General features: G+C 37.2%; 1 protein-coding gene across 7 annotated transcripts in view; it reads left to right on the top strand.

Annotated features, from left to right (window-relative positions):
• Positions 1–22,411, top strand: part of AP4E1 (adaptor related protein complex 4 subunit epsilon 1) — a 31,552-nt gene extending 9,141 nt beyond the window's left edge. For 5 of the 7 annotated variants that reach the window (XM_065559409.1, XM_065559411.1, XM_065559414.1 and 2 more), the window contains 15 exons: positions 439–605; positions 1,626–1,699; positions 4,829–4,951; positions 5,047–5,156; positions 5,572–5,715; positions 6,849–6,957; positions 7,107–7,225; positions 8,270–8,572; positions 9,342–9,456; positions 11,670–11,805; positions 13,208–13,466; positions 14,361–14,936; positions 17,756–17,940; positions 19,716–19,873; positions 20,429–22,411. In XM_065559409.1, the coding sequence (XP_065415481.1) occupies positions 439–605; positions 1,626–1,699; positions 4,829–4,951; positions 5,047–5,156; positions 5,572–5,715; positions 6,849–6,957; positions 7,107–7,225; positions 8,270–8,572; positions 9,342–9,456; positions 11,670–11,805; positions 13,208–13,466; positions 14,361–14,936; positions 17,756–17,940; positions 19,716–19,873; positions 20,429–20,589 (2,739 nt within the window). In that variant the 3' untranslated portion in view covers positions 20,590–22,411. Of the gene's footprint in view, positions 1–438; positions 606–1,625; positions 1,700–4,828; positions 4,952–5,046; positions 5,157–5,571; positions 5,716–6,844; positions 6,958–7,106; positions 7,226–8,269; positions 8,573–9,341; positions 9,457–11,669; positions 11,806–13,207; positions 13,467–14,360; positions 14,937–17,755; positions 17,941–19,715; positions 19,874–20,428 lie in introns of all 7 variants that reach the window. The other 2 variants (XM_008172270.4, XM_065559410.1) reach the window with 2 other exon arrangements.

Raw genomic sequence — 22,411 nt, 5'->3', positions numbered from 1 at the left:
GGTGAATCGTGGTAATCTGTACTATATTCATTAGCATTCCAACCCTTGACAAAAGCCCCAGCTGACCTGTTCGGAGCCTGACCATGGTGATGCGCACCTTTGGCATAATGGCCTAGTTTTTAAGTCCAAAGTTTAGGTTTTTTTTCAGTGTGTTATAGATTATGCTGAGGATTGCCTGCGAATTCAGTGTACCATTGCAAGGGAAATGCTTTTAGTCATATTCAGAGTCTTGTTGAAAATACAGGGAAAACACTTTAAGCTTAATAAAGCAAAAAGGAGTTGATGTTCGGGTTTGAGAGGAAGAAGTGATGGGTTAGGAAATGAAACAATTAATTGAATAATAGCTAATAAGATTATATTCCTGTCATGGCCTTATGGTGTATTTCTGAGGCACTGTACTTAAAATATTTGAATTGTATTTCTCTTTTCCTTGTCTAGAAAAATGCATCTGGATACAAGGACTTGACAGAGAGCTTTGTATCCATTCTAAAGCAGGTAGTGGGAGGAAAGCTTCCTATAGACTTCAATTACCACAGCGTGCCAGCACCATGGCTACAAATTCAGCTCTTAAGAATACTGGGGCTGTTAGGAAAAGATGATCCAAGGTAACCAGTTTCTTCTATGTAATAAATTCTTTGAATATAGAAAGAATACACAGTGAGTCATTATTTTGTGGTAACATAACTTTTACTGTGCTTTCATGACACAAAGGAAAATAAAAGAATAATACATTCCATTTGTTCTTTATTAACAAATACTGTAAAAAGTTATTTATTGAAAAGTTATACTTAGCTTGTTTCTCAGCTCCTGTGTGTGTCAGGCAGCTGATTATGGGATATGTGGTGAGAGACACTTGTGGACTTGAGATCAGAATTTTCATTAATTTGGTTGGTAATATGATCACAGTGAAAATCCAAGACAAGACAGTGTAAAAAGAGTGCTGTCCTTTGTAAGGGTTTAGTTCAGGGGTTGGCAACCTTTCAGAAGTGGTGTGCCGAGTCTTCATTTATTCACTCTGATTTAAAGTTTTGCGTGCCAGTAATACATTTTAACATTTTTAGAAGGTCTCTTTCTATAAATCTATAATATATAACTAAACTATTGTTGTATGTAAAGTAAATAAGATTTTTAAAATGTTTAAGAAGCTTCATTTAAAATTAAATTAAAATGCAGAGCCCCCCGGACCGGTGGCCAGGACCTGGGCAGTGTGAGTGCCACTGAAAATTAGCTTGCGTGCTGCCTTCGGCACACGTGCCATAGGTTGCCTACCCCTGGTTTAGTCATTTGTGTTCTCTATTCCTCTTAGTAAATAAGACAGATTTTTGGTTGGTCAGCAAGGAATGTATGTTTAGTCTCTCTTGATGCAATAGATGGCTTATTTGAAAGTAGCAAACATCTTGTGAGATGCCATTTAGAGCCAGATTGTAGCCCTTACTCGCTCTAATGAGAATTCATTAATATGAATAGTCTCATTGAAATCATGTGGAGCAGCTTGTAGGATTAGGATGTTGATTTTTCACTAAACAGGTATGTACAGGTGGGGGTTTTTTGTTTGTTTTTTTGTGATTAATTTACTGGGCTTCAAATAAAGTGAGAACTATTTTACAATTTTTATTTTGTAACAGGACAAGTGAATTAATGTATGATGTTCTGGATGAGTCTTTAAGAAGAGCAGAAATAAATCATAATATTACATATGGTGGGTGAGACTATTTTGTATAAGTACAAATATTTGCAAAGAATGAAAATGTAAGTGTTTAGTTATTGTTCTGTTGACATGAGTAACTATTCTTTTGTTTAGTAATCTGGCGAGGTCATGAATTTGGGTATTGTGACTGGTGAATTATAAAGCAAGGAAATATAATGTTAGTAATGTTAACACATGAACAGAAATGATATATTCCTGTATAATGTAGTTTTGAAATGTTTTTCAAGTGAAAAATATTTATTTAAGGGGAAACAACTAAATATTTGTAGATCCAAATTTGCGTGCATTCAAACTGCTGCATACTATGTGAAAGTCCTCCAAATCATGTTGGGCTTGCTCTTTTCCTCAATATACAACATCATGTACTTGTAAAATCATCAGTTGCACAGGTGTATTCATTATAGTAGCTAATATTAAAAAAAAAATGGTGATATTGCCTTGTGTGTCAGAAGGAAGGACTGGACTTCAGGTTTCTTTAAAAAACAAACAAACAAAAACCTTCCACATGATTAGTTGTTGAGAAACTTAACAACAAGTGTGTGTGTGACATCCTTTCCTTTCGCAAAACATTTGTGAGCTCTTGAGTTGCTCTCTAGAACCTGTTAAAATTATTTCCAGAGCTCATTGACACTGATGCATGTGAAAGTGTGTTTTGACATAAGGCACTACAGTAAATCTTATAATTGTTGCAAACAGCCATGTTGGTTTACTGTTAAAAAAATATTTGACAATAGAGCAGAATCAACAAGAAATAATACTTTGACTCCTAAGGGCATATTGCAAACTATGGAGAGATTGAAAGACGTGTGGGTTGGTTTGCTTGTTCTTGCTATCTTTTTCAAGCACAAATATCTAAGGTTCTAAATTAACAACTGTTCTTTTACTTTTTTAAAAAAATGTTGTATTTCATGGTTTTAAAATGAAGCCATAAATGTTGCCAGCGATTGATAGAAAATTAAGACTTGGTTTTGAAAGTGTCTGAATAACAGTGGAACATATGCCCCAAAGTTCTAGGAGTCTGCTTCCTTGACTAGGTGTATCTAAGCATTAATGAAAGTGAGATGCACATTAAATGCAGAATACTCCCGCACCCCTTTTAAATTTTTTTTTTTTTTTTTTGGTCAAATGACGCACTGATGAAACATCTGTCAAATCTTACAACCATCCGTTCACTGTGTTTCACTTTGCTTGTATGTCAGAGGTGTGCTTTTATGCAGGAACAGCAACATAAACATTGAGGGGTTTGTTTTCTTAGTGTATGATGGATTTACACATGCAACTCTCAAGAGAGTTAATGTGCATAAATTCTCTGCACAGTGAGAGGAAATTGGATTCCCAAGACTGAATGTTAAATACTTTAGGGATCAGAGTAGACAACCATATGTGAAAAGGCTTATTTTGGCACTTATCAAGTAAAATGTACACAGAGAACAGAATTTACATGTGCATTTCTTTGCTCACTATATGTTAATTATTGATAAAGTGCTAAAGAATCTATGATGCAAGCCAATGTGAAAATGTTACAATCTGATTACTTTGTTGCAAAATAGCCAATCCTGTAATATTAAAAGCCATACCTTGAAGACATTCCTAGCCTGTTGCATGTAGCTGCACAGTTAGTGCACATACCTTTCTAATATTTAGTTTAATTGCTAACAATTGATAGATTCTGGTCTGTTCATCCCATGGCTAACCTATATGAGATGTGGAAAAAAGCATGTGAATTGCTGTCATGGTCCTAAATACCAGTTGGCAATCTAACTTGGATATTGAATTTTGCTATTGACTCACCTAAATTGGTGGCCTAAAAGATTAATTTGTATCTTCTTTCCTTCACTTCACTTGTTTTCCCATTTAGCTTTTCCCAGCAGAATTTTTTTTTTTCTCAGAGGAATTATGCCCCTGAGCTCTTGTCCCTTTTGTCTATGTCATAAAGTTTGTTGATCTTGGTTGTTCATAATGGCTTCCTAACTGCTGCTGTGATAGTCCAATGATAATTTTGAGTCTCTGTGAAAACCTTTAACATTTACTTTTTGCTTCTTTTTGGACCTCCACACTATGTAGTCTACTCAGTGTCTATATTTTACAACAAATTTCAGGGCTGGGAAGCCGTCTACAAAACTGAAAAGTTAAATAAATATTTTTTGAAAGAGAGAATAACCAAGAATCCAGTTCTGCTCCCATTGAAATCAGTGAGAGAGTTGTGTCATTAATTTAAGTGAGAATAGGATTAGGCCCCAAGTCCATATGAATTTGCCTTACCTGAAAGTCAGTCAGAATACTGGATGGTGGAAACTTCTGTTCAACAAAATCAATTCAGACTTTTCCGTACACTAAACATAAATGGCAAATCAGTTTTAGATACATTTCTCTCCCTAAAGACTTAATAATCCTTTGCTGGGCCCCCAAAGTCTTGTCTGTTGTTGACAGAGAAGTATATTCTTGTGGGGTGTGTTTGTTTTTTGTTTTTTTGTTTTTTTTAAGACAAACTACTGAACTTCTGCCCGCCCTTTCTGTATTTCATCTATCCACCCTACTACATAAACTGTAGTAGGCTCACTACCATATACCAGGTGTTACTAACAATAACTGCTTGCTAAATTTTTCTACATTAAGAAACAAACATTATCATCTTCGTCTGATATCATCTTCCTGGTATGTGGATAATAAAGCAGAGAAAATACTTCCAGTCACTTGTGCGAAGTAATTGAAATCCCACTCTGCAATGGTGGCTATGTACCCAACCTAGCCATTGTCCAGCTACGTTATTTGGCCTCTTCTAAACAGGACAATCTTGAAATCTCATCTAGTTGAATCACATTCATGGGAGATGCAATAGGGCTATTGCTTGCCTGAAAGAAGGAAATTTTTTCACATCCAAACAGTAACACTTGTTTAAAATATTTAATGAGATAATTATTAATATCCCAGAAATCTACATGCAGCATGCATATTATATTTCTTAAAAATATTAAGCCCCAACCCCTTTCTAGAGAAACAGTCGTCATTTGACATGAAGATTTTTTACTTGTATGTGCTAGCTTTTTTATGAAAACGCATTGTTATAGAAATGTCTATTCTTAAATTACTACTGTTTACCATTTGTTGTTTTCCCCCCAGCTATCTTATTTGAATGTGTACAAACAATTTATACCATTTGCCCCAAATCTGACCTGCTTGAGAAGGCTGCCAAATGCATTGGAAAATTTGTTCTATCACCTAAAATTAATTTGAAGTATTTAGGTAAGAATACCTGATCATCTCAGCAAGAAGATTTTTAATCTGATCGTGTGTATGTGATGTTTTGTCATATCTTTATGCAATAATTTATTTTCTAGGACTAAAAGCTCTGACCTATGTTATCCAGCAGGATCCTAATCTGGCACTTCAGCACCAAATGACAATAATTGAATGTCTTGACCATCCTGATCCCATCATCAAAAGGGAAGTAAGTTGATTTTTGAATGCCCATAAAGAGAGCTTAATGTTTAAAGTTCATGCTATATTAATGTCATTTTAGAGTAAATGTCATTAATAGTACAATAATGGCATCATCAAACAAAGGCATATTTATATTGTTTGCCTGTGGTAACTGTGTGAAAGGAATTAAATAGAAAACTTGGTCCTCTTCATACTTTGTTTTCTCCTTTCCTTTTCTACAAATCTTTTATTTCATTCTAAAAACAGTCTAAAAACATTTCTTAAGAAGATAAATGCCAGTATGATGTGAGAATAAAACAATATATTGTGTTTAAGATTTTTGTCCAATTTGGCACTATGTACTAGGTTCCTGTCTGTGTGTCGCTCCTGTGTTGTGTGATTTAGAGTTACTTAAATGTTGTTTCTTTTGTTTTCCCCTTCAGACATTGGAGCTTCTCTATAGAATTACCAATGGGCAGAATGTAACTGTCATAGTTCAAAAGATGCTGGACTACTTAAGACAAAGCAAGGAAGAATATACCATCATCAACTTAACTGGCAAAATAGCAGAATTAGTTGAGAAATATCCTTTTCTTTTATTGAAGGTTTAGAGCCAGAGCTTCTGTTACAGCTTCATGTGACATCACTATTCACATCCTCCAAAGATCATTTTGTGGCCTTCCAGGAAAAAGAGGGAAGCCAGGATACTATAATTCTTTATTTCAAATGTAAAAAAATAAACAGAAGAAATAATGATCTCAACATATATTTTTTATTTCATCACAAAGTAAAGGGCACTGAAGCGTTTGGGCTTTGCTTTGGAGTTCACCTTTTAAGTTAATAGTAATAACCTTCTCCTAAAAGAAAACATTAAAAAGCATGCACTGTAGTGTGAAGGAGACAGGGCTGGCTCCAGGCACCAGCATTCCAAGCAGGTTCTTGGGGTGGCAATCTGCAAGGGGCGGCATTCCGTGTGTTTTTGCCGCCACAAGCAGTGCGCCGAATTGCCGCCGTGGAGGGCGGGGGCAGTCCATGTGCTGTTAGGGTGGCACGCACGTTTCCGCAGCGGCGGCAATTCGGCGGCAGCTTTTGTCTTCAGCGGCCTGCGGCAGCAATTCGGCGGCTTCTGTCTTCTGGCTGAAGACAGAAGCTGCTGCCGAATTGCCGCTGCCGCGGAAACGTGCGTGCCGCCCTAACGACACACAGACTGCCCCCGCCATCCGCAGTGGCAATTCGGCGCGCTGCTTGGGGCGGCAAAAACAGTAGAGCCAGCCCTGGAAGGAGAGAAGGAGTTTAGTGCCTTATTGAATCAGACTTCAGCACTTCCTAACCGTGAGTATGGTTTTCCTAGTAGAGTGCAGCTCTTCCAATGAAATAGATAGTTGTGGAGCATGATATGGCTTTGTTTAAAAAAAAAAAAAATCCCCAATAGTCCAAAAAGCATCCTCATTAAATGAGAACACTGCAGGACAGCAATGGTGCAGGCTTTGGGATTGCAAAACACTCAGAAGAAAAAAGATTCACAGTTCCATATGGTAACACTTTTGGACCCAGAGGCTCTGGGAAAACTGCCCTGTTACACTTGTCTGTTCAGATATTCCATATGTATATGTATCCTCAAAACTTTTTAGATTTTTCTTTTTTTAGATTGTAATTAACAATAGATAAACATGATATACTAGTGTACATCTTATTTTCCCTTAATGTTCTGGATACATATGCCCCTGACAATGAGTGGTTCATCCAGACTATGAATGCAGTATTTTCAGTAGGAGGAGATGTAATGCACCCTGACATCCCAAACAACTTCTTGAGGCTGCTGGCTGAAGGTGGGTAACTTACTGAATTCTGTAAAGAGAAGCCATGCTTTGTTAGCTAATGTCTTGGTTTTATTTTTCTAAATCTGTCTTGAATTCTGTGACACATGCAGCATAAGTTTTTAAGCAAAGATTTAATAATGTGTAATTTTTCTTTTTAGGATTTGATGATGAAAAGGAAGATGAGGAGCTACGGCTTTATGCTGTCCAATCTTATCTTTCTTTGCTGGAGGAGGAAGATACTTTTTATCCACAGAAATTTCTTCAAGTTATGAGCTGGGTAAGATTGCTGCAGTATGAAAATACAATAGATGTGAAAACTGCCTGTCATAAGTGATTGCTTTTTGAACTTTATATTCTTTTTTTTTTTTTTTTTAAAGAACGTATTACACTGAAATTTATTCTACCAACCGTCTGTTTCAGTGGCTGTGAGATTTTCTGTCTTTTCCATAGTAAGGCTGTATGTGTTTGTGAAATGCATTCGTAACCTTATGATGACATGCCAAGATGCTGAACTTGTATTCTGTGACACCTGTGAAAGCAAGCAGATTCCACTTGAACTGGAAACTGAGCAGATGGTTAATTGTACTTGTATAGCTATTGGGTTAGCACTGTGCTAGGCAGCTACTTGATTTAATGAACCAAAAATTGGCATCCCACTGATGTGTTTGTGAAAATGCAAGTGAAATACAGGAAAATGTAATCTCAAGCATTTTCCATTTAAAACTGAACTACAGCTTGGAAAACCCTATCTGCACTAGAAAATCTGCACCTTGATTACTATAATTGTCACAAATGGGTCCCCTTGAACCAGTGCTGAAAACAATTTAATTGCTAGGGTAGACATGACAGGCATTGTTACAGAAAACAGTATTGATTTGCCAACAGAAACCTTAAGTTGAGATTGATTTTTTTTTTAAATAAATGAAAGTAGTTTGATCTTCTCTTCACTAATAATTAAACTATTTTCAAGGTTAGAGAGGATTGGTTGCTGACCACTGTTCTGAGTGGTGGTCAGTTTTGTAGATTAGATAGAACTACAGTGAAATGATCTTAAACTGAGGACCAGCCAACAATACTCGAAAACCAGCAGACCCTATGTCTCTTTCCACAGTATATTGCTTGTTTTTGTTTGGATATATAATGTAAAAAATTCTTTTTTTACATTATATATCCAGAATTTAAAGGATTTCCTTATCTTATAATGGTTTGTTTAATGTGAGGTGGACTTTGTTAGAGTATTACCATTACATATTAATTTCCAAGATGAAAGCACTGATGCCTGTGTAACTGAATGTCTGTTATATCTGTGTCTTGCTCATAGGTTTTGGGGGAGTATTCCTACCTTATAAATGATGGTGATCCAGAAGTCATTATAACAAGATTGCACAGGTTGCTGAAGCAGACTTTTGTTACTTCTGAAACTAAAGCCTGGATTATGACTGCAGTCACTAAAATGTCATCCCGCATGTCCTGTTCTAAAACAGTGGATAAACTAATCCAGGAATTCAGCACTTCTCTAGACACATGCATGAGGCAATATGCCTTTGAATTAAAACATCTGTGTGAAAACAAGGAGCTGATGAAAAACTTGTTTCCGCTTGATGCCAGTTGTGATGAGATAATGGTAAGATAACTGTAATGTATGTATTCCGTGCTTAAAAATTCATGTATTTCTATAAATTATGTATTTTTAAATGATTATATTTAGATATGTCTGAGAGTAAAGATGCAAATCTATCAAATCACTTAGAATGAGTTGCAATAAGCACTCTTAATGGGATTCTTGATAAGTCTTGATGTGCTGGTGATATTAAGAAGCAATGAAGTAATTTGCTATGCCATGTTCATATTTGTTGTTTTATAAAATGGATTTTTTTTAGGAAGGCAAATTCAGCCTCTTGTATATCCAGTGTTATGCAGCATTAGTTTGTCTTTGTGGTTCTACTTTTTGTTAGAACAGCCTACTAGTAGTTGAATTGAGGTATAGTATTCGGGAAGGGAAATGTTTACCTCTGACTAATTTTACTGTAAAATTAGTATATTTACATGGTGTTCAGATAGATTGTGTTGGGATGCAAGTTCTTTTGTTCAAGTTTTCTTGTCCAAACATACCAGTGAGATTGGAAAATTGTAGAGAGGCTAATTATGCTTAAGACCTACCATCCAAATTGATCTGTTTTAACATGTTAACTCAATACCCTTTATATATAAAATACTCCCTTGGACGATAGTGTAAGTATGGAATACATTATCTTCTTAGTGATACAGGTCTGAGAGCTGTGAGATGTCAGTATACTGAATTGTTATAAAATGAAATGTTCCTTTGTTAAGAAACATTCGTTTCATTTAGTGGAAAGATTCTGATTATTACCGTCTTTCTGAATTCAACGTAGGTAGATGCTTCCTTATCTTTCCTAGATGGGTTTGTGGCTGAAGGACTTAGCTGTGGTGCAGCACCATATAAACCTCATCACCAGAGACAGGAGGAGAAGCTTTCTCAGGAAAAAGGTGACTGTTGCTTCGTATTTATTAAATGTATGATAAATTAGCCAAACAAAACAAATTAAAATTTGAGAAGAACATTGGTGTAAGAACACCATTGATTTAATTGCATTAATTGAACTTTGCTTCAGAGAGCATCTTCCCCAGAATGTTACCTCTCCATTTAAAAATGTCATCCACAACTGTAGGAGTGATTCATTGCTTCATAGGTTTTAAGGCCAGCTAGAACCGGTAAAATCATATTGCCCAGCTTCCTGAAATACGTAGGTTATAGATGCAGTGCTTACAAACAAGGCCTGGTCTAAAGTCCATTGAAGTTGATTAAAATTCTCCAATTTACTTTACTGAACTTTGGATCAAACCCATAGTGTGCATCAGGACCCTATCTTTCATATTCAGCTTTTGATTATGCAGATGATCTCAGGCTCCTCTGTGATGTTCTTCAGACCCTCTGCTACTTTGTGCCACTTTCTTAGCTCACCCTTGGCTACTGGGATTCATCCAAAAAACTCTTGTTTATTGAAGATTGAACTAAACTCCCTTTTGGGACTTGGCTAATGCCATACCTGATTAGGATGTGTAACTTCCATCTACAAATAGCTTGTTGCTCTGGAGTCCAGAATATTGTCCCATGCTTCCTGGCAGCTTGTGGGATTTTGGGGGTGGGTGGGGGAGAGGGAGGGAGAATTAAGATAAAGGCAGGGAATACCAAGTTTTATAGTATTTAGCATTCACGTCTTGGCCACACTATTGTCCATCAGAATTTTTTTGTATTGGTTTCTGGACTTTGCTTTTTAGAAGAAATATCACTTTTGCTTTATTTATATAAACGATGTAGATAACGGGATATCCCTTATAAAAAACTTAAGTAGAAAGATTCTATAGATTTAAGAGCAGAATTATTTGATATACCCTATCTTTAGTGTATATATTTAGAATGCATTTTGTAGCTATTTTGTGTAAAAATGCACAAAAAATTGTTTTAAGTGAAGTCTGGAGGAAGCTTACAAGTGTATGTTGTGGTTCACCATGGAAAATGAAAGAGAGTAGTCTTGTGCATAGTATGGATAGTTCTAGCATTTGGTTTTATTAAGCAAGGTAGGTACTCCTGGCTTTCTGTTAAGTTTTATGGCAGGTACTGTCCTGTTTTTCTGGGAAGTGAAATCTTAACTGTGGAAACAGGTGATATAAAAAATCACACTTTAACAAGTATTTAACATTGATATTGGTTGTGGATGCAAACATATTTAGTTCCCCTTTGTTTCATGTGGAAGAATTGATGGCTAAATTACTGGTATTTACCTTGTCAAACCATCCCCAAGTGGCGATCTGGTGTGCAGTTTGTAAAGAAACATTTATAGAAATCAAATATGCAAACAGTGGTTCTTCAGGTAGTCATTTGTATCTTCTAATAATTTAGACATCTTTTTAAAAAGAGGTGAAATAGTTAACTTTAATAAAGTTATTGCTGACAGCGTGTTCAGTGACATGAAAACCTTATGGTTTTGTGGAGATCTAAGTGTTTGTGATAATTTATATTGAAGTGTTGTTTGTAAACATGTGGTTAAAAACCCAAATCCTATACCCTCCAAGAAAACTTCTGCAAACACAAAAGGTTATTTTCCCCTGTTAAGGATCTGAACAGAAAACCATAGCAGCTTCAATGACTGCCCGCATGCTCCATTGCCAAGAGAACAGTGCTATAAGCATGAAACAGTTTGAGTTCTCCTATGTATGTGCTCTAAAAAATTGTGTGAGAGAGAGAGAGTGGGCAAACTTAATGTGGATTCAAAACACATTAGAGGATGTGCAGTCTGAAGAGCACATGCAAAAGTTGGTTTATTTTGGTCCTGTGCAATGTCACTTGAAAATAATAATAAAAAAACAGTATTGACAATAATTTTAGGGGAGAAAATATCACTTCTGATGTTTTTCAATTAAAAAAAAAAAGTTGTATGTAAATTTATGTATGAACTAAGCAGGTGTATGTGTACATGTTTCTTTTGAGAGAGGAAAAAGCCTATCTGTCTAAACTTAACAAAAAAAAAAAAAAATCAGCAACAGGAACAACTGGTTTTAATAAGGATAAAATGCTGAATGTAAAAACTGAGAAATGACAAATATTAGCTAGAATAACTTGTCTTTTTCTAAAGGAGCTAGATTTTTTTTTTTAAGTTTTATGATCTATCTTGATAAATGCTGTTCTGTCTGTATTGCAGCTCTGAATTTTGAACCTTATGGATTGTCGTTTACTTCAAACATGTCTTCATCTGGCTTCACTGGCCGGCAGTCTCCTGCTGGTCTTTCTCTTGGTTCAGACATGTCTGGTAATAGTGCCGAGTTAGGACAGAAAGAGTGAGTTATTCGATCTTTGAACTCAAATATAGAATTTCTTGTGCAGTTAAACCTATGTTCTTGTCAGGGGTTGAATTTTTGCTACTTGTTTAATTACATGGACTTAATTTAGAACAGTGGTTCTTGAAAACAGCTATTACGCAAAAAGAAATCACTATGCTAATCCAGTATACAAAAAAGAAATAATCAAGGATACCTTTTTTTGTCAGATTAGCTAGAAGAAATTTATGCAGTGAAAATGCACACTTTTCTGAATCTTACCCTTCAGACAGTACAAAACTCTGTAATAAAATAAATTTCCTTAAGTTTCAGAGATCCGTGAATAATTATAGTTCCACACAAATGAGTTATTTATTAAATGGGACTTAACATCTTTAAACTATCCTGGAACAGCTGGATGCTCCTCACAAGTCCTGTTGAAGAATTTCTGAAATGTGAACTTAGTCAGAAATTCTCTTTTTATTAGCACAAGGGAAAACCTAAAACCCTACTCGTTCGTTGCACTTACAGCCATAGAATATTTACAAGTCTGGCAAGTCTTGTGCTTTATCTGAGAGTCTGTCCAGAGTGTTCAAGCAGATTCTTGTGCTGGTGTTGAGGTTACTTTTAGTTGAATAGAAAATTAACTCATCTCAGATTTTTAAAATAAAGTCCAAACATATAATGATGTGCAACATTTACAAAGTGCTTTACATCTTCAAATACATTACAGGTTTTCACTACTTACTAAGTGCAATACTCCTATGAAATAATGTATTCCAGTCTCACTATACTTCTCATCCCTGGCTTCTCATTGAACACCTTGTCAAATTCTAGATCCCATTCCTAATGTTCAAAGCCTTACATGGGATTGTCCCAATTTATCCAAGGAAGTGCCTCACTCTAGATGATTATGATCTGTCAAAACAATTCAGTTCCGCTGGAACAACAGAAATATCAACATCAAGAATGAGACTTGTGTGTGCAGGAATCAGTTTTCTCAACATCTGGCCCATGTCTGTTAAATTCCACTTCCTGGATCTTCCTCACCTTTAGTGACCCCACCTAAATTACATATGGTCAAATCTACAACCAAAATATTTATAACAAGTGAAGGAAAGAGAGAGTTTTTTGTAATAGCTGATATATATAAAAACCTAGATAGCTGAGAGCAAACTGGGCATAGTATCCACTTCTTGCTGATTTCACAGCAGGGACTGAGTGTGTATTTGTGTGGTAGCAGAGAAAGTTGCTAGCATGGAATGTCCATGCAGATAGAAGAAGGCTAGTTTCTATTCTCCTGTCCATTGGGATGTTAGAGTGCAAAGTGTAAGCAAATTTACAGAAACCTCTGTAAAAATGGCTTTGCTTTTCGGAATAGCACTTTCACAAGCTGACCCTGCTTTATTACATATCTTTTTAGGACCAATTGTCTGAAACTTGATGGTGTGAGGAAATTATGGGGGAAAGAAGGCTACCTCCCGAAAAAAGAGAACAAAACAGGAAAAGAAGATAAAACACAACCTGTTCCTCAAGATAGCATATTAACGGCACATGTAGTTGATCCTCCTCTGATGCAGTCTGAGCAACAGGTAGTCAGCCTTTCAGAGGAAGAAAAGGAGAAGCAGCAGCTAGCATCAACATTGTTTGTTGGGCTAGGGTCAAACAGCACTATCAGTCTGGTAGGTGATTTTTATAAATTACAAGTTACAAAGTTTACAAAATATCTGTATTTAATTTCAGTTATTATTTATATACAGCTGCTCTCAAATCAGTGTTCAGTAGCATTCAGAATGTGACATGAATTAAAAAAAGGATATTGGAAATAGCTGTCATTACCTAAAGAACCTGTTTATCGGGGCTCCTAAAAAGAAAGGAGCAAAAAATACTTTAAATGACAGATTTTAAAATCAAGCAACTTCTTCAGTTATTAAAGGCTTTGGAGTGAATTGTCCTGAGTAGCCGGAACTCCCCTGTGTTCACACTGCTCCCCTATGTTTGCTTGCCCTGCCTCCTCGCAAAGCTCAAACCTATGCTAAGCTTCCCAAGTATTCGCTACCTTTAATGCAGCTTCAAAGAGCCATTGGAGGTTGCAGAGCTCGCATACCTGGCAGTACGGGTTAAGACTGACACGTTTTCCATAACTTGTGGCTGGGTGTGGTAGAATGTGAGAAGTAAAATCACTCACCATTCAAAGAATCTTCTACTCATGACCTGTATCAGCACTGCTTGTTCAAATCTTAATATCTTATCCTTGATTTTCTGCAAAGTCTTTATGTATATGTAGATGTTTTTCAACAGAAGATAAAGAATTTCCTAATTGTACAGGAACCACAATGATGCCTGCACTACAGAACAACTCCAGTACCCCCAAAGTAACTTCTTAAGTGTCCTATGCAGTGTCCAATGCATATTTTAAAACAAATCTTTATTTAAAGGTCACCTCTGTTAGACAGTTAACTTTTATTTGCCCTTTGTCCCTGGTCCTTCCAGACAGGCTTCACTCTGTTAATTAAGCCAATCACCAAGTGAAATAAAATAAATAAATGTAAAAATCTCTTCTGTTTTTTCTTCAGATGGGGAGAGCAGACATCATCACTCAGAAGTTAAAAAAAAAATCAAAAATAAGTGAAACCCAGAATAGCGAAGAAGCATCTAGCTTCCAAAATATTGCTACCTTGCCTTTCAGTCCCTTACCTGATACAACTCCTAACAATAAGGAAAACTTTCAGGGCAATGAACATCTCGGATTAAGGAAGATCTCACTGAGTTCTTCAGAAGTTTTGGAAGCTAGTGTATCATTTGAAACGTCTCAATCTGTAACAGAAGTTGGACTGGATGAGCAGCTTTCAAACTGTAGACTATCGACATCCTCTTTGTTTGCTGATAGTAATATTGAAGTTTTTCAGCCTCCCCAAAATGTTCCAGATATAGTTGCCAATAAGGCCCCCTTGAGTCTTTGCTTACCAGAAGAACTAGCTGGTCACCCTCATTCGGAAATAGTAGAGCTTTGTAGTAGTGACATCCTGACTGTGTACTGGTGTAAAGTTTGGACAGATGACTGTTCACGGCTTGTCCTGTTTGTTGCCAACAACAGCACCTCACCACTCAAAACTGTGAACCTAGTGTTTGAAAGTGCAGAGCATTTTAAGGTAAGAAAATGAATTGTTACTTGTACAATAGAAGAGAACCATTGGTTTCCTCTGTTTTTTACTTGTGACATACAGTGAGTTTTTCTTTTCAGGTAGTTCAGACAGTTGATAAGCTTTTGATGACTTTTAAGGAATCAGACATGTTACTATTCTTGTTCTCATGTAGTGAGGGCAATGAAGATGTTTTAGAGATTTCTTTAGGACTTCAGCTACATCTGGGATTTGTACAGTAACTCCTCACTTAAAGTCATCCCGGTTAATGTTGTTCGTTGTTACATTGCTGATCAATTAGGGAACATGCTCGTTAAAGTTGTGCAATGCTCCCTTATAACGTCTTTTGGCAGCCGCCTGCTTTGTCCACTGCTTGCAGGAAGAGCAGCCCTTTGCAGCTAGCTAGTGGGGGCTTGGAACCAGGGTGGACCGGCAGCCCCCCCCATCAGCTCCCCGCTCCCCTAAGTTCCCTGTGCAGCAGCTGCCCAGCAGGCTATCAGTTGCTGGCAGTTCAGCTGTCCCTCCGCCCACTGCCATGTGCTACTCCTGCCCTCTGCCTTGGAGCTGCTCCCGGGAGTCTCTTCCTTGCTGGGCGCGGGAAGAGAGAGAGGGAGGCTAATGTCAGGGTGTCCCCCTCCCTCCTGCTCCTGCACCCCACTTACCCCATCTCCATAGTGGGGGGGGAGTGAACACGACAGAGCTCAGGACAGAGGGAGCTTTCTGGCGGCAGCAGCAGCTGCTGTCTCAGCTTGCTGATCTGATTAAAAAGGCAGTGTACTTAGAGTGGGGTCAGTGTACTTAAAGGGGCAATGTGCATCTCTGTCTCTCGCACAGGGTGTGTGTCTCTGTCTGCCATGCTATCTCCTCTCCCTCCAGTCGTGCTGCCTTGTAGAGTGTGAGAATACATTAACGGGTTAACCCTTGAAGGCTCAGCCAAAAGCTAGTTCATCATTTAGCAGTAAGGCATTCCCTGGGAAATAGACCACCCTCTTCCACCCTCTGACTTCACCACCTCAACCAAGCTTCACAATCGTCATCGCTGTGTACAGTATTAAATTGTTTAAAACGTATGCTGTGTGTGTGTGTGTGTGTGTGTGTGTGTATATATGTATATGTATGTATGTGTGTGATATATATCCTTGTCTGGTGAAAAAAATTTCCCTGGAACCTAACCCGCCCCCCATTTACATTAATTTTTATGGGGAAATTGGATTAGCTTAGCATCGTTTCACTTAGTCGTGTTTTTGGGAACATAACTACAACATTAAGTGAGGAGTTACTGTATATTGGTTGGTAAAGGAGGATCATGGTAAAAAACTTCTAAGGATGTAATAGAAAAATCTTATTGATTGAACCTCAAACCTTTACATGTGTTAATTAATATAAGGGTATGTCTACATTTGAGCTGGGAGGGGTACACATATCCACACTGGCTCTGCTTGAGTGACTGCCTAAAAATAAATGTGACTACAGCAGTATGGCTGGCTGTTTGGGTTAGCCTCCTTGTGTACATTCGGGTATGTACTCAGGTGGCTAGCCTGAGCCGCCGGCTGTGCTGCTGAGGACACTGCTACTTTTAGGCACTAGCACGAACAGAGCTAACATGGGTACATGTTTGCAAGCTGGGAATCACACCACCTAGCTCAAATGTAGGTATACCCTAAAAAGTATTTATGGATTGCTATAAATGTCCGTGGATCTTGCTATATTCCAAGATGTGGCCATTCGCACATACCTGGAACATGGTTAGATATCCTCAAAATGACAGTATATGCCAGTCATAGTGTTGAGCATTGGATATTCAATGTTCATAAGAGTGCTGACTGATCTATAGAAATTGTCCCCTGTTCGAAAGCAGAAGGGTAGACTTTTGGGATAAGAGGGGAGAGGGAGTCCACTGAAAGGGAGTTCAGGTACAGAGTCATGAAATCTCAGTTTCTGCAATGGTCCATTGCTAACTGGATCAGTGGAAATAAGCAACAGGGGCCTGGTAATGGGTTTTGATGCCTTTTTCCTGTAGAATTTCTGGTTTGAATCATGCTAGGTTGCTGCTATCACATATCTAGTTGGTTATGTTGTTCTTAGCTGACAAGTGTCCATACCACAGACTGCTACCACAGTTGGCACCTGTGCGGTGGCAGAGTGGCAGTCTCAGCAGAGGCCAAAGACTGAATGTCGATGGAAATGGAATCTTGCAGTTTCACTGTCTGCCGTGTAAACTTGTTTTGAGGCTAAATCAAGGCTTTCAGTTTCACAACTTTCCTGAGCACTAAATTCACTTTGAATAGTCAGTCAAAGTGCATTTCTGTAAAATTTTACAGTTAAACCCAAACCAACAGTACAATAGTCACGGGTAAATTTACAATGTGGTGGATAAAACATGCAACAGTACTATGGTTCTATTCAGCAATGATGGAGTACAGAGAGAGCAGTTCAAAGCGCGTTCTCTGTTTACAAGATTTCCTGTTTACCCTCTGCTAAAACAAATGGCTATTTTATAATAAAATCCTGGTAGAGAAGTAGTTAGCATTTTGTTGCATTGACTGTTTGGAATGTCATTGTTTGACTAGTGAAACTGCCATGTGCATTTCCACAGAAGTTAAATGTAATTTAGTGTGCACGTTGGGGTGGGATTGTCCTTTGTGATCCTGATCTCACACCTAATGGAAATCGGGATTGATGTCATTGCAGTCAATTAGGTTACACCAGTGTAAGAGCAGAATCAGTCCTGGTGTGTTCGGGGATTGTAAACTCTGGATTAGCAATTTCTAGTTGACAGTAATCTGAATATTTTCTATACCTCTGTTAACTTTTTTCTTTCTTTGTAGATCTTTGAGAGTCTTAGCTGTCATTTTCCTGTCATAGAAGCTCAAAGCATGGAAAGCTGCCAAAAGTGTGTGCAGTTGGAAAAAGTCTGTACAGAGGGCGTTCTCTCTGGCTCCATTAGTTATCATCTAGATACGGATACTCATCTTGAGTTTTCACTAACTTTCTCACTGTCAGATTTCATCAGGTAAATCGCTGATAAAATACTTTTTTTTTTTTTTTTTTTTTTTTTTAAATCTGGTATTGCAGTTGAAGTAGTAAATAGCACAGGTTGGCTCAGGAAGCTGATGATGGGAAATAGAGGCTTCTGTCTGTGGGCTGTTGGTTTTTAATCTAATTCAGACTGGTAATGTTAGTACAGTATGTCACCACTTGTCAATGGCCTATTAATATGTGAACTACGTGTGTTGGCATTAGTCTGGTTCCTAGAGGCCAGTAATGCCATCACAATTCCCCCCATCATCACAACTGGCTCCTTTGTTGGCAGTCTCAGCAGAAAGAGCCTGGAATGAATAAGCATGGAGACTGAGCAACCCGCACATCTTTAATAATCATCTGTCCATGTTGAGCATTCATAGCAGGGGCAGTGTAAGGAGGCTAGTACAGCAATTGTCTGGCTGTGCCTATTCTTATAAATTGAGGATTTCAGAAATGAGGAATGTCTGTCCAATGCCTTCGATGAACATTTTTTTTCATTTGATCATTGTTTTCATGGCTTTAAAAATTATATACATAGTGATTTTCACAGGCTTTTCTGCTACCTTCTCTTTTGCCTTTTAAATGTATATGTGAGATAGTGAGAAGTTTTTCTGTTGTAAATTAAGATGGCATGATCTAAATTCCTTGCATTGTACTATGAGAGAGACTGAGATTCGTAATTCAGGCATGAATCTTTTTCTCCTCTTCTCGCCTCCCTCTTCCCAACTTCTCTCCTTGGAGTTTAGCTTTTTATTCCAAATAATAAAAAAAATACTTGTCTCAAAACCACACTGTAAAAGATTAACTCTATTTTGTTCTGTATTAACACTTTTTTTTTTTAAGTATCTACTTATTTGCTACCATGGAAAATATGGTCTATTTTGTGGTGAGACAAGGCACTCAGTAATGTTGCCACAAAGGTTTTGGATAGTAAAGAATGTTAATACCTCTGACTGCAGAAGATAGCTTAGCTTAGTTTTGGTGTCTGCCCAAATAATTATCTTTAGAAAGGATTCAATTACCTAGATTATCCAAAATATTGATTTCCACTGAATTATGAATTCAAGAGCTAAGTACAAAATCCCATAAGACTACTGAATGCTTTTTCACTTGGACACATTCACTGGAAATACTAAATACTCTTTTGGAGTGTTGAATGAAACGGATTGGACAGAAAGGATAATAAAGGCATGTTGCTTCAACAGAAAGTAAATTGTAAATCTTTGAAACTGAGTGAGTTTATTTTAAATGCAGGGACCCATATTGTGTGAAAGGACCGACCACTTTTACTGTAAAAACAGCTCATGCTCTTTATTTTTCAACTCTCAATGTTTTCATTCCTGAAGTAGTGGAAGTGACATTTTGTGTTCAAGCAGCCAATTTAAGTTTTTAAATTAGACTTTGTACTTGAGAGCAACATTTATAAGGTTTCCATAGTAAACTCTTTATTTCAGGGGCTTATAACTTGGTAATTTAAGTGGCGTTAGTCTGAAGTTGGTCAGCACTAATGTTTGATTTAAGTTAAATTATCTTTTTTGTAATTTAATTTAATTTAAAAAAATAATAATGTAATTGCTGTAAAAAGCAATTCAGGCTCTTTGTATTGTGGAGTGGAAGGGTTGTGTTTCGACAAGTGCATTTTTAAAATTGTTTGTTTGCTTTGCTATATAACGGTTTTCAGATACAGATTATTTTGGAGATCAGCTATATTCAGAATAATACAGAGGTGGTTTTACGCAGATTTGTGTTTAAATCTTTTTTCAGACCAATGAAAATGACCACTGAAGACTTTGGGAGATTGTGGCTGTCCTTTTCTAATGATGTGAAACAAAATCTAAAAATGTCACCTTCTCAGGGATCTCTCTCAATAGCTCTGAATGCCCTGAAGCAGAAACTAAAGCTCCATATTGTTGAAATTATTGGTGAGTGAATTAACATTTATATTCTATATCTTGGTGCTGTAAGTGCCCATGGTTTTGCACAGCACATATGTTGTGCCAAGTAAATAAAGTTCCTGCCCCAAAGAGTTTATAGTCTAAGACTCTGATCCTGTAACACCTGTGCACATGAGTAACCCTACACAGTCATTGCTCCATTGACTTTAGTAAGTCTGCTCAGATGCTGATGGCTGGTATGTAAAGGTATAAGTGGGTATAATACAATGGCAAATAATAGAGTGGCATGTCCTCATTTTTATCTTAAGTGCTTCCCAAAATAGATATGTTTTCAGAAGTATTTTGAAAGAGGTGAGGGAACTGGCAGGCAAACTTTAAAGGTTTGTGTGAAATAAGGCATTAAATTGGGAGTGACAAGGGGGCTAATTAGGAATGATGTTTGAAGCATGGGATGAGTTGAGGTGAGAGAGAAGAAGAGGGCAGAAAAATACTACATTTGAAAGGACACTTCAATTTGAATTATATTTAATATGAATTGCAATTATTTCTTTTAGTTTTAAATGTATTTGTTTTGTTTTTAAGGTAACGAGGGAATAGCGGCATGCCGGCTACTTCCATCAGTCCCCTGTCTGCTGCATTGTCGTACTCATGCAAGGACACTGGCACTCTGGTTTAGATCCTCTTGTTCTGCTCTTCCAGACAGTTTATTGTATCAGTGTCAAAAGGTGATGGAGGAAGCTTAATTGCAACAGTGCCTGCTTTTCTAACCTATTGGTGTAAAAATAAATACATACAAAAGACTTACAGGGTTACACAAATGTTTACCAAAGCAAAATGAGTTAAGACAATACTCAAAAGTGGTTTGACCTTCCCCGTTTCCCCCACCCCTACGAAACTGGCATATGCCATATGGACTAACAGGAAAGTAGGATGATCTACGATGTGCCTGCAGAAATGTGCTCAGGATTGTACAGTTGCTGGCAAATGACCCGATGAAGTATTGCTAACTGTTTAAATGAAATGTATATTTCTTAGTTTATTGTAGATGATTGAAAGTATTTATTTTCTATTATGTAATTTTTGTATGTAGCAACCCTTTACTCTTAGGAGCAGCTACTTAGTACTTAAATATTATTTTAAGGAAAACATCACTGCTATGAAGTCAGCTTTATACTGTAAAAATGACTCAAATGCTTGTCTGTAACATTACCATTTACTTCATGTATGAGCTTTTTCTAAAGCTGCATTTTAAGCACTATTGGAAACATGACTCATATACTGGCTGTTGCACGTGGTATGTTATCTTACCACAGAATACAAGTGCACGCTTCATAATCATTTTACTGGCTTTAATTGGTCAGAAGTACTGCACGGGATCTTTCAGTCATTCACCAGTTAAGAATTTGACTAATGGCATCCAGACAGTCTTTGGAGAATGGGAGAGGTGTCTAAAACTGGGAGTTGCATAGTGATAGCTGAATTAGATGGAGATCCATTGCTATCCAAGTCATGTGTATGGTATCTGCAGCTCCTTGTCATTTTCATTTTATTCCTCTTCTTCACTTGCCTTTGGTAGGCACCTGTAACAATCATCAAAAGAACCATGCGTGTCCCAAAGAGATTTTTCAAAAGGATAGTAGAGGAAAATATTAAGACTGTATTTATCTTGAAGGTGCTGTGTATTTAATTTGGGCTGAAACATTTGAATTTACTTTGTTTTCTTTTATAATGCTAATTATCTATTGATTGGTTGTCAGTCTTTGCGAATTATTGCTTATACATGGTTTGGATGTAATTGTGTGGTTATGAATCTTTCTAAAGGCTTGTTTTCACAGAACAGCAATGTGCACTATGGGGGTGTGATTTCTAAAGCACACTAACTGGTCCAGGTAGACCCTGCTGGTGTGCACTAAAAGTTCCCAAGTGTGTTTTACTCTAGTGCCGTTTGAAACAGTACTACTTTGAAGTGCATTAGGGAACTTTCAGTGTGCACTGGCAGGGTCTACATAGACCAACTAATACACAATGAGTTAGTGAGTTTTCAAAATCACACCCACAGTGTTCATTGCTGCTTTGTGTCCACAAGCCCTAAGGTTTAATAGATCTAATCAACCTAGTGTGCATGCTGTGTGTGTCTGGATTGTTTCTCCCCTTTGTCATTATCATTCCCAAAATCCAGCATCTAGGCCTTGGAATCCCATGATCTGCATTTATTTAGATCACATCACTTTTTTGCACAACTTTACAGTAATTCACAAGTAGCTATTTTTTCTTTAAAGTTAGAAGAATTGACATTTGTGCAAACAATGCTTGCAAGTGTGGCATACAAAGGAAATGGGATTCTACATCAATTTGCATTATTCTTATGCTATTTTTTTATATTGAAAAGGAAAACCTTAGGAGGTATCTTAATATTCTCGGTTTTCATCTGGCAAACATCCGTGTCGGAGGAAAGAAAAGTATTAATTGTTTTTATTTTGCCTCATTTTGTTAAATGTTCATAAAATCATATAAAGAATGTAATTTTGATACACCAATGATTAAAAAGATTGTTTTAATAACTTC

Source organism: Chrysemys picta, chromosome 10 (assembly GCF_011386835.1).
Source record: "Chrysemys picta bellii isolate R12L10 chromosome 10, ASM1138683v2, whole genome shotgun sequence".
Classification (NCBI taxonomy): Eukaryota; Metazoa; Chordata; order Testudines; family Emydidae; genus Chrysemys; species Chrysemys picta.
This window is presented reverse-complemented; position numbering and strand designations above follow the sequence as displayed.